The sequence below is a fragment of the Brassica rapa genome, chromosome A03 (genome assembly GCF_000309985.2).
Source record: "Brassica rapa cultivar Chiifu-401-42 chromosome A03, CAAS_Brap_v3.01, whole genome shotgun sequence".
Classification (NCBI taxonomy): domain Eukaryota; kingdom Viridiplantae; phylum Streptophyta; class Magnoliopsida; order Brassicales; family Brassicaceae; genus Brassica; species Brassica rapa.
In genome coordinates, this window is record NC_024797.2 from 28,147,246 (window position 1) to 28,160,950 (window position 13,705).

The window sequence follows — 13,705 nt, forward strand, 5'->3', positions numbered from 1 at the left end:
TCACCCTAAACTATATTCTAAAATGTGAGACTTTATGACCTTATTCAAAAAAAAAGTGCTTCATTTCCCCGCTCTCTCTTTTTTTTCACTCGGAAAAAAAGTGTCAAGTCAACAAATTCTACCGGAATTCACGCTGTCGTCAAAATCGAGACTCACGAGAAACTTTTTTCTTTGGCCCTTCTTGTTTTGATAATTTACAGTTAAACCCAAAACTTTAGAATATGCAGAATCATCTTCTTGATTTTATCCCAAACTTTCGATGGAACATTCCAAACCTACTCATAATTGCACAAAGGTCGCTCATCTTTGTATTGCTTTCACAAAACTTCATAAGTTGCAGAAATAAACTTCTAACTTCACCCCAATCTTTCAATTGTGCAATTTTGAACCCTGTTATATGCAATAACACATGTAAATGCAATATATACACCTAATATGCAATCTAAATTATCAATTTGTTGTGTCGAGGAGGAGTTTAGAAAGTTTGGTGCAGCTGATACATTTAAGATTCCCGGTGATGTTTGATATCTTTTTGTTTCTATAAGATAAATAAAAATTCGAAAACATAAATTTTAAAGTTGCTTATATATATTTTACTAATATAATTATCAATTTTTTAAAAGACTAAATAAGTTTGTTGAACTAATATTTGTTTAAAATAATTGTCAATATCTTAATGAAATTTTAGTTTGTCAAAAAATTATGCTTCCTTTTTTATGCCAGTTCTATGTTTCCCACCAATGTAAAAAAAAATGAAACCAAGCTCCCACACAAAGATCTTGAATAAGAGGAAAAAGACAATATAAATTCTGGATACTATGTGATGGTGCTAACTTGTTGAAGTGCAGAGAAATAAAATTGTATGATGCCATAAAACAAACTTGATGATCAAATAGGACATCTATAAATCAGCAACACACACACATAAAAAATGATAACAATATACTAATGGAAATTTAGGGGGAATCATGTCCGGTAGATATAAATAGTCTGATGTGTGGAGTGGGAGATCACAAAAACTGTCTCCATCCAAATGCCAATGAGCGAAACCCTAATCTAAAACCTAAAACGTGACCCCTCTATGACCTTATTCAAAAGTAAGGTCTCATGGGACAAGAAGCAGAGGAAGTAGACGAGCATTGTGGAAAATGAGAACTGTCCAAATCATCCCAAAGAGGACTTTCAGGACCCCATCCCGCTGTAACAGCATTCAACCATGCCTCAGCCATCCCATCCTCCACAACACCATCACTCACTGCTTCTTCCTTGCTCTCCAAGTTAACCTCGTATGGCTGCGGCGCCTCGGATTGTTTCTGATCCAACGAGCTTGAGGCATCAGTTTCATCAAGCGGCTCAATTTCCTTATTAACATAATGCTCTGGAAAATTAAGTGTGGCACTATGACCCCTCAATATAAAAGCTTGACGGTCATAAGCCATGGCAGCTTCTTCAGCTGTATCAAAGGTACCAAGCCAGAGACGCGCTCTGCTCCGTGGCTTGCGTATCTCTGCGACCCATTTTCCCCACTGACGTTGTCTTACTCCTCTGTACAGCTTTGTTGCGCTGTACGGCTGAACACTTTCTTGGCTCAGATTCAATGTGCCGCTCCAATACTGCTGCTGCGGCTGTTGAGGACTAAACGAGATCACTTGATTCTGGCCTTGCATTGTCTGGTCGTGTTGTTGAACGTATCCGAAGTGCTGCTGTTGTTGATTTTGAATGGTCGGATCGAGAGTAAAAGGAAAATAGGGTTTAGGTCGATGATCAGTATCTCTCATCTTCTTGATAGATCTTGGGGACGAAGAGGCTTCCCCAAAATAAGGATCGGTATTCTTACCTTTGGTGATACAAAGATTCAGCTCCTCGTCAAAGTCCATCTCTGTGATCACACTTTTTTTGCCAAAACAGAGAAGAAAATGAAAAACCTTGACGAGAAAGAGAATATTGTGTTTGCTTTTGTGTCTATTTACAACAGAGAGAGATGACTCAATGGTCTTTATATATGAGAGTTAGTTATAAAATATCTCAGCTTTCGGTCTATCTCATCTTTTTGGTGTTACTAGAATGATTCCTTTGCTTTCACTCTAATTCATATTTTAAAAAATTAGCCTATAAAAAAGAGAGACGTTGACACATAAAAACACAACACGGAGGATACAAAACCATTAACGTCCGTGCAACTATGTGGCAGTCTCTGTTTTTTGGACGGTGAATACATTCATTCATCTAAATGCGACAAGTCGGAAGCTCTAAATGATAAGATTAGTATAATCAATAATCAAGAGATCACAGGAGGTTAATGCAAATTGAAACGATGATGGTGGTTTTGGTAATGGTCGGCTAGTCGCGGCTAAGGATAACATCCCCACAAGAATTACCATTTTTATGTCTAACTTATTAATTCGACCCTATAAATCATTTATTTATTTATTTACTTGATTATATAATATTCACTCCTCCGGGTCGGTGATTGGTCAAACCCAGCTTTCACTTTTTATGATATTTTGTTCTTTTCTCCCCCTCTGAAAGATACTCGCAAAACCGACCAAGTCCTTCTTCATCTTTCTTCTTTTTGGTAGTAAACACCGACCAAGTTTGAAAAAATAGATTTTCAAGTTTGTAACTTATTTCAACATGTTATCTTACGTGCATAAATATATATTCTTGATATGTTCATCAGAACTTATAGTTGCAGATGGTTTGAAATATAGAGAGATGTCATGTCGAAATCAAATATTTTTTTTTGGAATCTATAGTTGTTATAGGAAGCTTTTAGTTGAGAATTATAAGTTAATAAAAGATGGAAGTGTAGTGGTAGAAAAATCCGAAACTTGAGGCAAACTTGTCTTTCTTTTACTTTCATCAAAAACACTTTTATTGCTGGTTGTAATAATATTTTACACTTTAGCTCTATAAGAAGCTTAGTAATTAGGCAATTCAATTAGTGCTAGTCTAGCCTTTAATCCCTATTAGCAAGAATGCTGCCACGATTTGGACTTTGTATACAAGCAAAATCACCAGAACCGGCGTTTATACAAAACAGAAAAGCCATAAAACATTAGAAGATAATAAAATGTATTATGCCCATAATCTACCGTACACACCCAAAACCAAATCTAAGATGAAAACATTTTGAAGAAAAAGTCAGTGCATGTTGTTTTCTAAGACTTCCAAATGTTGTTCAACGTTATTGATATCTCTAGCTACTCTTAAACACACAAAACTAAATAGATTGTTAACCAAGACTCAATCTAAAAACACTATGCTGTTATTAGAGATGATAAGGAGTAGTGGTGAAGTAGGTGAAGTCATGGTGGTGGACCCTTAGCTGCTTTAACCAAGAATCTGCTACGCTCAAAAGGGAAAGCAATCTATCATTGTCCCATAGTCTCCCTTGCGTTTTGTAAGTGGCCATCCCAAATGCACCAACACTTATCCTTTCCCTCTTCTCTTTCTGCACATCTATTACAATGACACAAAATAAAAAAGCAATGAATGTACTATATAAAATATACACATTCAAGGGGTAAGTGAAACTCCACCTTGAAAAGATGAAGAAAGTGTGTGGTAAGTGAGGAAGCAAGTAGACAAGTCCTTTATGCTTCGGTTCATGGGAATGTGATAGATTGGATACCTATAACATAACCAACATCATAACCATTTTTTACATTGATCTTAATTTTTCTTTCTGAAACCAAACAAAACAATAAGACATTTGCTAAAAAAAGAGGCAGACCAAGCAACAGCCATCCAACTCGCAGGAGACAGATCAACACTCCTCAATGACCTCAAGCCTGCATGTCTTTCTCCCAACCCTTTGATCTGAAAGTAGACATATTATTTTTCTAAAATGATAAACTATTACATGCCACACTAGGAGATATAGGAGAAGAGCAAACCTTATCCATGAGAGGGGCTCGAGAATAAGGAGTACATCTCTCGAAATACTGCAAGTAAGAGTAACCGAGACGATCGAGAGGTTCTTGATGATCCACTCCTTCCTCTGACGAAGACCATCCTTCCCATCTCCATTCCTCGCTACACGTCTCGCTCCCTGAGTCCCCAGACTCAGTCTCCTCCCTCAATAATCATCATGGCAGCAACATCTTAGATGTGTTTATGTTTTTTTCTGATAATGGCCTTAAGAGAATGTTACCTTAGGGCAATAAGAGCAGAATGAGAAGTGAAAATCTGGATAGCAGAGAGGTAAGGAACGTAGTATTGGACCAATGTCTCGCCTGTTTCAGACAAGATGGGAACACCTGCACCGTATGCGCTCCACTCGTCCCATCTCCATTCCTCGCTACACGTCTCGCTCCCTGAGTCCCCAGACTCAGTCTCCTCCTCAATAATCATCATGGCAGCAACATCTTAGATGTGTTTATGTTTTTTTCTGATAATGGCCTTAAGAGAATGTTACCTTAGGGCAATAAGAGCAGAATGAGAAGTGAAAATCTGGATAGCAGAGAGGTAAGGAACGTAGTATTGGACCAATGTCTCGCCTGTTTCAGACAAGATGGGAACACCTGCACCGTATGCGCTCCACTCGTCGAAACAATCCCAAAAATCACTTAACCTGAAATACTCAACGCTCTCGCTCTCCGAAGGGTACCATAGACGATTCAGGTTCTTGATCTGTGTCTGTCAAACATCATCCAAACACACAATTTTTAGATCATGTAACTCAGAGAGTTTATTAAGGAAGAAGATGACAACGAACGTAAAAGCGTGGAACCTTTGGGAGGGAAAGCGAAGGGACGACTGGTGTCGTGCAGCGAAGGAAACGGTCCAGGTTGGATTCGTTTTCATAACACATCATTTTCCAAGAAAACAAACAAAAAAAGAAACTCAACACAGAAAAAAACAGAGAAGAGGTAAGAGAGAGTCTTGTGGATTTCTCTTTCCCTGACGCGTTTCAAAGAGCTAAACTTTCGGACAAAAGTGTGTTTCTTTTTGTAATGAGTTTGCTTTATAGGACGAGCGTTTGAGACTTTCACGGCAATGTCAGAAAAACAGAGAGATCCAGGGAAGACTCTGTTTTAATTGAAAGGTTATGCTACTTTTGAAAAGAGAGTTGTGAAAGAAAATAGGTTATATATAAGTTTATGTAACCAAACTCTATCAATGTGACTCGTTCTTCTGAAGCAGGAGGATGCATTGGTAGATTTACCTGTCCCTCTCACAACTCTCCACCTTCTCCATTTATTTTCATTTTTTTTTTTGGTTTCTCCGGATAAGACTGAGTTTGTTTTGGTAATTGCCTTGTTGTATAGTCCGTGAACAAGACATAGAAAAAAACTCTGCTTGAGATGTCATCTTCCACAAGCCAAAAGTCTCCTACGCTTACATCTTGAAAGACGAGAAACCATATCGATCACATTTTACTTAAAAACAAGAGAAGAATCTAGGTTAATCAATCAAATTATAATTTTGTTTTTATAATTCATATGGTGAAGAAATAATCATTTAACAAAAGAAAGGACATGTGTGACAGGATCAGTCGGCTAATGTTGTTAATTATTTACAGTACAAGTTTGACCTATTCAAATAGTACGACATGGGGATGATAAACAGACGGAAAGACTTTGGCTAGGTTTCTTTCTAATTAAAATACACCGCTACTCACGTAAATCATGTAATAAATAAACAAACTAATATAAAAAATAAGATTTGATCGGAGAATGAAACTATAGTCTATAGAAATGGTCAAAAATTGAAGGTTGCATTATGTTTTTGTTTACCAACTTTGAAAAAACAAACAGAAAGAAAAAAAGAAGTGATCAAACTCTTTGGACGCCGTCGTCTCTCCCATTTAAATCTTCAGAATCACAACTTGCTTTCGAGAAGAAGAAGAGATACTGACTAAAAAGCCCATCAAGTTATTTACACATTCCTCGAGATAATTATTTTAAACTAAAAGATTATTTTTAAAATATATGTTTTACATTTTTATGTAATTTTTTATACAATTTACAATTTTAAACTAAACTTTAGAAAAACAAGTGCACTTATTCAAATACTATTGATTTATGGAATATAGTAAAACAGAAAACAATATGTCTATAATCAAAAAAATTTAATATATTTTTAACATGTATAAACCAAAAAATACATCATTTAAAAACAAATAGAGTTTTAATTAGGCATTTGTGACTGATCATGCACTTATGACTTGTCTCACCGCCAATGTAAAGATGTCACCAGACTTTGTAGGCTCTTTTTGGCAAATAAAGCACTTGTTAATGTTCGTTTAATGTACACATAATTAGCTTGAACCATTTCACTCTATAAAAGAACCTACACTTTCTATTCCTCACTCCCTCCACAAACCAACAAACATTCAATGCCAACTTTATCCTCCACTAGTAAGACAACAATGGGTTCTCCTCTGCAAACACTGATTGCCACAGTGGCTATGCTAAGCCTGCTTATCGGATGTGCAGAGAAAGTGAGTGGAATGCGTTACATTCCCAACTTCTTCACTACCGGTGAGACAAAACAGTCAGAGTTTCTTGTGGGCATTGCACCCCAACCATCTGGTCTGATCCCTAGACTAGGAAGATTCTTGCTGCCACCTCAACCTAAAAGGCCATTCCATCCTTACCACGATCCAATTGCTGCTGCTCCAGCCTCTTCTTGTGGAATCCCTAGTAATTTTGCCCCACACCCTGGATATGGAGCTTCCGGTCCAAGCTCTAGAGAAGATGAAGTTCCACCAGTGCCACAACCACTTGAACCCATCAACAAATAAGCATTTGCTACATGCAAAAGGGTTTACAACCTTGGTATTGTCAGTTTCCTTCCATCATATATAGTCATATATTTGTTCTATCTCTCAAGATAAGATATATAATGTATAATAAAGAATCAAGAGCATTTGCTTATACGCTATTCTAAACATAATAAAAATGTTTCCAAAACAAAGTTGATCAATTCAGATTTCGCCTTCGAGTTTCGTTCTCTTTCTCTACTTCCCACACTCTAGAGCACCATAAAAACAAAGAACGTTCACCACATAACCTTTTTGTTTTTAAATATGAAAAAGATTTGAACCAAAAAAAAAAAATATATATATATATATATATATATATATATATATGAAAAAGACAAGTCTTTATGTATGTACTTTATAACAGAACAGTGTCTTCTGTCTGATTTGCCTTTGCTTTTACTATATGAAAGATCCGCACAGATTTGATTAATATTGTTACGTTCCAGAATTTACAAATCAAAAAGGTGGAAAATCAAAATGAATCAATCAAAGCATCAGTTAATGGAATTAGAGAGTGAGATCAGAGAAAGATGAAGCATTCCATCAACACACAAAGCTCCCTCACAGCTACATCTTCTTCCTTCCTTCTTTACCTCAACAGCTAATTTCTTCACCTTCACCTCTGCTCCGTCCTTCTCCAGAGCTGCTTCACGCTTCTTCATGGGGCTTCTTCTTGCGGAACTAGGTCCACGAGTTGCCGGAGAACGTGAACGACGCCTTGGACCTTCTAGCAACCCGCTTCGCGGGAGAGGACTCGGGTCCACATTTCGCGGGTTGTGTGTAGGGGTTTGGTTGGTTATATGGTCTCTCTCGGACTAAACTGGGACGGAGCTTCCCCTGAGGCGAGTGCCGTCCTCCCGGAGATCTGGAGATTCTTCATGTTGCGGCGAGAGAAAGAAGAAGAAGGAGGAGGAGGATGTCGGTGGAGTTTGCTGATAGCGTCGTCTTCGAGGATGGAAGCAGCAGTAGGAGGGAGGAGGGTGCAAATGTCGGACTTGTTGTGAGAGATCTCTGGAGTCGGGAACGACGGAGGAGGGTGCTGAGCTTCTGAGTCTGAGACTTCGGGTGGGGACAGGCGGAGCTGTGACTTTCAAGCAGCATCCCATTTCTTTCTCTACTTTTCTAATGCTTTCACACTCACTCTCCCTCTTGAGATACGTGTTATCCTTGATGGGCCGGTTTGTACAGGTTGGCCCGTGCCTACTCTGGGCTCCCTTTATTCCTTCTTATAGCTCCGACGAATCCAATCTTTGTCTCATTGATACTATCGAGACAAAAAGAACAGTTCTTTTGTTCCTCGTTGTAAAAGAAAAATCAAAATTCCATGCTGGTGGACAATATCTTGCTTGATGGTGACCCCTCGTTTCTGAGACATTTCAACACACAACAGGATTTTGTAAGAAAAATGCACATTGCCTTGGATGGTAAATAAAAAAATAATAATATACACATGCAGTGTAAGAAAAATGCTGAATTAAATACTGAAAATCTCTTGTGCTACAAAGAAGCTGGTTTTCGTATCATATCTAACAAACGTGACAGACGGTTCCATTTGAACATCAAACGCTCAAGCTTAATGGAACTAGTACCAAAAAAGTAGAGCTCAAAACGGCTAAGGCCCATTAATTTGTACAAACCAAACCCAAAAGGAAAAATAATACTACTGAATCTATAATAAGAAGTTAACGTCCCACATATTCTTTTGGGGTAACTAGGAGGAAAGAGTGTTTGGAGTAAAGATGTTGACATCATGTCATATTTTCCAAGATACCAATGTATGTTTTTCTCTTTATATAAGACGGATCGTATTGTGTGAATCCAGATAGTTATGTATCAACTGAACTAATATAAATGAGTAGACCCAAATATTCTTTGCAAGAATGTTGACAATACTATTCCATTTCCTTTTCATCTTACAAAAAGTATACTTAAAGAACAACAACACAGCATAATTCATATGGTCTATGAGAATATGACGACACTAGTCTCTTATTAGCTTATTAAATAATCAGTTCCTCGAACATAATAATATACACATGACATTGGGGTTAGAGCGCGTTTCAGAATACCTAACAGACATAGATGTCAATGACGTCGTCACTTGGTTACTAGTAGTTGCTTTATAGTCAAATACATATTTTTTGATGAAAGTGTGCACAAAAAAACATAGTTTTTGATTAAACTTGTTTAAAAACACACAAACTTTTAATTATCAATTAATCTTTAATTGAAAGAGAAAAAAAGAGCCACTGGGGGGAAATGACTCGGTAACCAATAAACCCTACGGAAAGGGAAGAGCCCAAGAATTTGCAGAACCTCCAAGAGAAGGATGAGAGAGTAAACAAAACAAAATGACTTCAAATCAAGAGTCGTGAACAAGTACAAAAAGGACCTGAAACACTTGATTCACCTTATTCCTCAACTCTTCTTCTACACCACAGCTCTCTCTCTCTCTCATATCCCTACACAGTTATTATGTTAGGTCATATATGTACATATGTATGTTGGATGCTAATATATAATCTATGATATAATCAAGCGGTCCCCGTGTCCCATGCCCCCACGAGTTTTGTTTTTGTTGGCCAGCTGCTAATTTGGCATCGGCCAGAATAAAAACTCACTACTTTTGTATAAAGAGTTTCTTTACTTTCTTTGTAACCCCAAAACCCAAAGGCCAAAGGCATTGTCTCTCTCTTTCTACTTATTATTAATCTCTCTCTTCTCCCAGCTGCAAGAGATGAGTGGGGTCAATGTTGGAGGCGGTTACGTTGAGGTCATGTGTGGTTGTACTAGCCACCGGTACGGTGATGCCATTGCTAAACTTAGGGTTTTCCCCAACGGCAATCTCGAAATCACCTGTGAATGCACGCCCGGCTGTGATGAAGGTCTCTCTCTCTTTTGCTCTCTATCTCTGTCTCTCCAGTCTGTTTCTCCTGTTTTTCTGATGCTTTTGGCAAAATGGGTTTTGATTTATGTGCATGTTACATGTGAATGTGTGTGTGAGATGTCTACTATTTAAGGCTACGAGGGTCTTTACCCTTCGCTCTTACATCAACTGTTTGTTGTTTCTTTAGGTTGTGTTGTCTCTTCCTCTAGCTCTTCGAGTCTTCGTTTTCACACGGGTCTTTTGCTTTACTGCTTGTTCTCTGCCTAGCTAATATTTCATTCGGCTAGTAATTAACTAATAAAGTTAAAGTCTTTAGCATGATTACATCTTATCAACATGGTTACATTTGGCTAGTAACTAGTAAATCTAAACTCTTTCTTACTTGAGAAACTAGCTACCATATGTCTTATTGATATTGTTGATAGAGTATGCTAAATCCATCCTTACAGAAAATTAAATGAATTTAATTTGCATCATTGTAATGTACTAATGTCTAGGCTCTTTGCATCTTTAATGATGATGGGTCTCTTCTTTAGTGGCCTTGTGGTAGCTATATTGACATATGATATTCATCACTTGTTGGTACGTGTATAGTCTTGATTTTAAAGTTTGATACAAACCTCATTGCCATTATTGTGGCAGCTTGTAGCTGCTAACACCATCTCTAGCGTTTAGGTATATATACACATTTAGAGCTCTTTTGAGAAAAAAAAAAAAGATCTGACTTGAACAGTTTTGATTGTAGACAAGTTAACACCAGCTGCGTTTGAGAAGCATTCTGGCAGAGAAACGGCTAAGAAATGGAAGAACAATGTGTGGGTTATCAATGGAGGCGAAAAGGTTCCATTATCAAAGACAGTATTGCTCAAATACTACAACGAAGCATTAAAGAAGTGCAATAGATCAAACAGATCACAAGGCAGCAAAGTATTACATAGAGATGAGTTTGTTGGATGCATCGAATGTGGTAAGGAGAGGAGGTTCAGGTTGAGGAGCAGAGACGAATGCCTCTTGCACCACAACGCAATGGTGGATCCAAACTGGAAATGCTCAGACTTTCCATATGACAAGTAGGTGTCATTTTTGGTCATTGTGTTTATCACGCAAAAATGAAATGGTAATATATTATCAATGGTGGTTGCAGGATAACATGTGAGGCAGAGGAAGAGAGAGGAAGCAGGAAAGTGTATAGAGGTTGCACACGTTCACCAACTTGCAAAGGCTGCACTTCTTGCGTCTGCTTTGGCTGCGAGTTATGCCGTTTCCCTGATTGTACTTGCCAGATGTGTGTTGACTTCACCAGCAATGTCAAAGCTTGAAGAAGAGTCCACTAAATAAAATTGTTTTGCATTTAAAACCTTGTTGTATTCTTAATTTCCAAAACTCTTATATCTATTCTATATTATCTGATGGGTCATTGAATGAAGCAATTGAAAAGGTTAAAAAAAAAAAAAAGTGGATTTCCTAGAAGAACATGCAGACGGACGAGCATGCTTTAGTTAGTGCATGTCTTTCATTTTGTATGGGCTAGTGGCGAAGGAGAAAAAAAAAACTTTTTGATTAAAGTATTTCTTTATTTCGTTAGCTGTTGACAGCTTTGAGATGTCAATGGCAATCCTACCACGGTCTTGTAATATAGGAGATGGGACAAGGGGAAAGAGATTGTATTTCTTCTTATTACCCAAAAAGCCCTGAGCTCGTATTAGAACACTGTTGAAATGGTATCACCAAGACGATGCATCATGCATACTTTTATCATACTAATCAAAGGTTTTGTTTTTAACTTGAACACAAAGACCCAAGTGAGGTAATGAGAATAGAGTCCTCATGGTGTAGTCGTCTTTATAAACCTCTTTCAATAGAGTCATCCTATATAAAAGGGCGAGCGAATAAAGTAGGATGATGCAGTAACTATATTCAACCAAATGTACATTCGAATGCGTCTACAATCATATGAATCAATCTACTCGATTACATAACATGTTCCTCTCTTACGTAAGAAAATATACAGATGACATGCATGTTCTTATTACAATTTTCATGGTTCATGAGGGATCTCCAGATGACTAACAATTCATCATGTACTACTATGATAACAAAACATCCATCTTCCTAATGTTTAAACCTTTCAAGTTTTAATATAAACTATACAATTTATTTATTGACCAACAGAAAAAAAAAATACTAAACAAATCATGTATTGGGCCGTAAAGGTAAAGCCCAATATGTTTTAACGGCCCAGTGTTGTTAACTCTTGCTTAAGGGCTATTCGTCTGTTCTTTGGAAATTCTCCAGGACGAGACGATGACGATGACGTCCTACGCTCTCTCTTCATCTTCCTTCTGCCGCAATTCTCGCATCCCTGCTATCAGTTCATCCTCTCTCTCCCGTATTCCTCATCTTAATGTCAGTAACAAGCTCACACTTTCTCCACCGCAGTTTCTGAACGCCGGCGTGAGCCTCTGCGGTTTATCGGTTCCGGGGAAGTTCCCGAGTGTAAGAGCACTTAGGGTAAAGTGCGAGAAAGAGGATACAATAAAGGGTGAGACAGAGGATGAGGCGGAGCGATTCGCGAGGCGAGAAAGCACTATGCCTGATAGATTCAGACATTTGACCAAAGAAGCACCCGACACTCCTGTTAGATGGCCCTGGTTTATCGGTACGTCACCGTTTTGAGTTCCCTTGAATTTGTAATCTGAACTAGTAGTAATGTAGTGATTTGAAATTGTTTGAGTTGTGCGTAGACCTTGTTTGGTAGCTAGACTAGTGGAACAGTGTTCTAAAAAATTGGTTTAGACGGCAAAAACTATTTTTTGAGCAACTTTTAAAAAAATCAGTTTGGTCTATGAGTCCGACTAATCAATAATCCTCTATAAAGCGCGTTTCTTGAACATTGTCTAATACAATATTCGGACAGATGAGGTTAACGTTTTGATGTTGTGTCTGCAGCGTTAGCGTTTCTTGTTTATGCGTGGAGAGCTGTCTTGTTTGAGCTATCAAACTGGAGAAACACTGCTTTCGCCATCGTTAGATTTCTCGGAGACCTTTCGAAGTTCGCGTTGGCACTCGTCTTCCACTTTATAGGAGATCCCATCACATCTCTCATCGCCCTCGTGGAAACAGCAATCTACAGCGTCCGGGCCTTCTACTCAGGGATCGTGGCTTACACGCCGGTGAGAGAGTTAACCACTGTGATCCTTCTCGCGTCATCCGTGCTTGCGATAGGAGAAGCGGTTGCGCCAAACTCCATCAGCAAGCAGCCGTATGTGGTAACTCTTGCGGGTCTAGTGGGGTATGCAGCTGTGCAGGGGTACATCTCGGAGCCGTTGTTCTGGACTGTCTTGGTGGGTATGTATGGGTATTCGAGGTTGGTAAGGAAGAGAGACGATGTGACATCGGCGTTGCCTTCTGCGGCTGTTCTGGCGGGAGTAGGGGAGCCGTGGGTGAGAGTGGTGGCTATCGCAGGGTATTTGGCTCTAGCCATGTATCATAATTCAACTAAGAAGAGCTCATCTGAAGAAGAGGAGGGACAGATCGTGAGGAAGGCACCACCTGTGCCGTTGTTGGCTGCAGCTTTGGCTATTGGGGTAAGGCTTGCTGCTAAATGGGCTGGTTACAGGCACTTGACTTGGATGATTGTTTAAATTCTCTGCCACTTAAAGACCAAACAAAACTAGTTTGTGTTGTACTTTATAACCTCTACCCACTGGTTAGTAATGTTTCTTTTTTTTTCGCGTTGATTTATACTTACGGCTCATTAGTATTAAACAAAGTTTCTTCGGCCATTTCGACTTACAGCTAAACTATTAGGGCGCAAGGAGTACTAGTCATAGAGGCACGGATAGATTGAATTAGTGGCGGTGTTTATACGTGGAGGCACACTATGTTTATCATATAGTTTAGCCTCTAAAAGTATCACCTAAACTCCACTTGTTTTCTTATCTACCGCTTTGAAGTTTTCTGGGGTCCAGATCTCTGGGTTAGGTAAAGATTTTATCAACAATCATTTGTAACATTTGGAATCCATAAATAATAAAAATGGACTC

General features: G+C 38.5%; 5 protein-coding genes and 1 pseudogene across 5 annotated transcripts; 3 read left to right on the plus strand and 3 right to left on the minus strand.

The window, feature by feature from the left end:
* Positions 1 to 824: 824 nt before the first annotated feature.
* LOC103861811 (ethylene-responsive transcription factor ERF054) lies at positions 825 to 1,939 on the minus strand. Its single transcript, XM_009139516.3, has one exon. The coding sequence runs from the start codon at positions 1,875 to 1,877 to the stop codon at positions 1,092 to 1,094; it is 786 nt and encodes a 261-aa protein (XP_009137764.1). The 5' UTR covers positions 1,878 to 1,939; the 3' UTR covers positions 825 to 1,091.
* Positions 1,940 to 2,979: 1,040 nt separating this feature from the next.
* Positions 2,980 to 5,665, minus strand: LOC103861812. The gene is made up of 6 exons (XM_033287622.1): positions 4,736 to 5,665; positions 4,421 to 4,641; positions 3,900 to 4,080; positions 3,737 to 3,822; positions 3,543 to 3,634; positions 2,980 to 3,462 (listed from the first exon to the last, which is right to left on the minus strand). The coding sequence occupies exons 1-6, from the start codon at positions 4,817 to 4,819 to the stop codon at positions 3,272 to 3,274; spliced, it is 855 nt and encodes a 284-aa protein (XP_033143513.1). The 5' UTR covers positions 4,820 to 5,665; the 3' UTR covers positions 2,980 to 3,271.
* Positions 4,909 to 7,862, minus strand: LOC103862128 (annotated as a pseudogene).
* LOC103861813 (putative cell wall protein) lies at positions 6,377 to 6,751 on the plus strand. The gene has a single exon (XM_009139519.3). It carries the CDS (start codon positions 6,377 to 6,379, stop codon positions 6,749 to 6,751), a length of 375 nt encoding a protein of 124 aa, XP_009137767.2.
* A 946-nt stretch (positions 7,863 to 8,808) lies between the features above and the next one.
* Positions 8,809 to 11,089, plus strand: LOC103861814 (protein ULTRAPETALA 1). The gene is made up of 4 exons (XM_009139520.3): positions 8,809 to 8,883; positions 9,501 to 9,657; positions 10,405 to 10,729; positions 10,804 to 11,089. Exons 1-4 carry the CDS (start codon positions 8,809 to 8,811, stop codon positions 10,976 to 10,978), a joined length of 732 nt encoding a protein of 243 aa, XP_009137768.2. The 3' UTR covers positions 10,979 to 11,089.
* Positions 11,090 to 11,932: 843 nt separating this feature from the next.
* Positions 11,933 to 13,403, plus strand: LOC103861815. Its single transcript, XM_009139521.2, has 2 exons — positions 11,933 to 12,318; positions 12,609 to 13,403. Exons 1-2 carry the CDS (start codon positions 11,964 to 11,966, stop codon positions 13,301 to 13,303), a joined length of 1,050 nt encoding a protein of 349 aa, XP_009137769.2. The 5' UTR covers positions 11,933 to 11,963; the 3' UTR covers positions 13,304 to 13,403.
* The last annotated feature ends 302 nt before the right edge of the window (positions 13,404 to 13,705 follow it).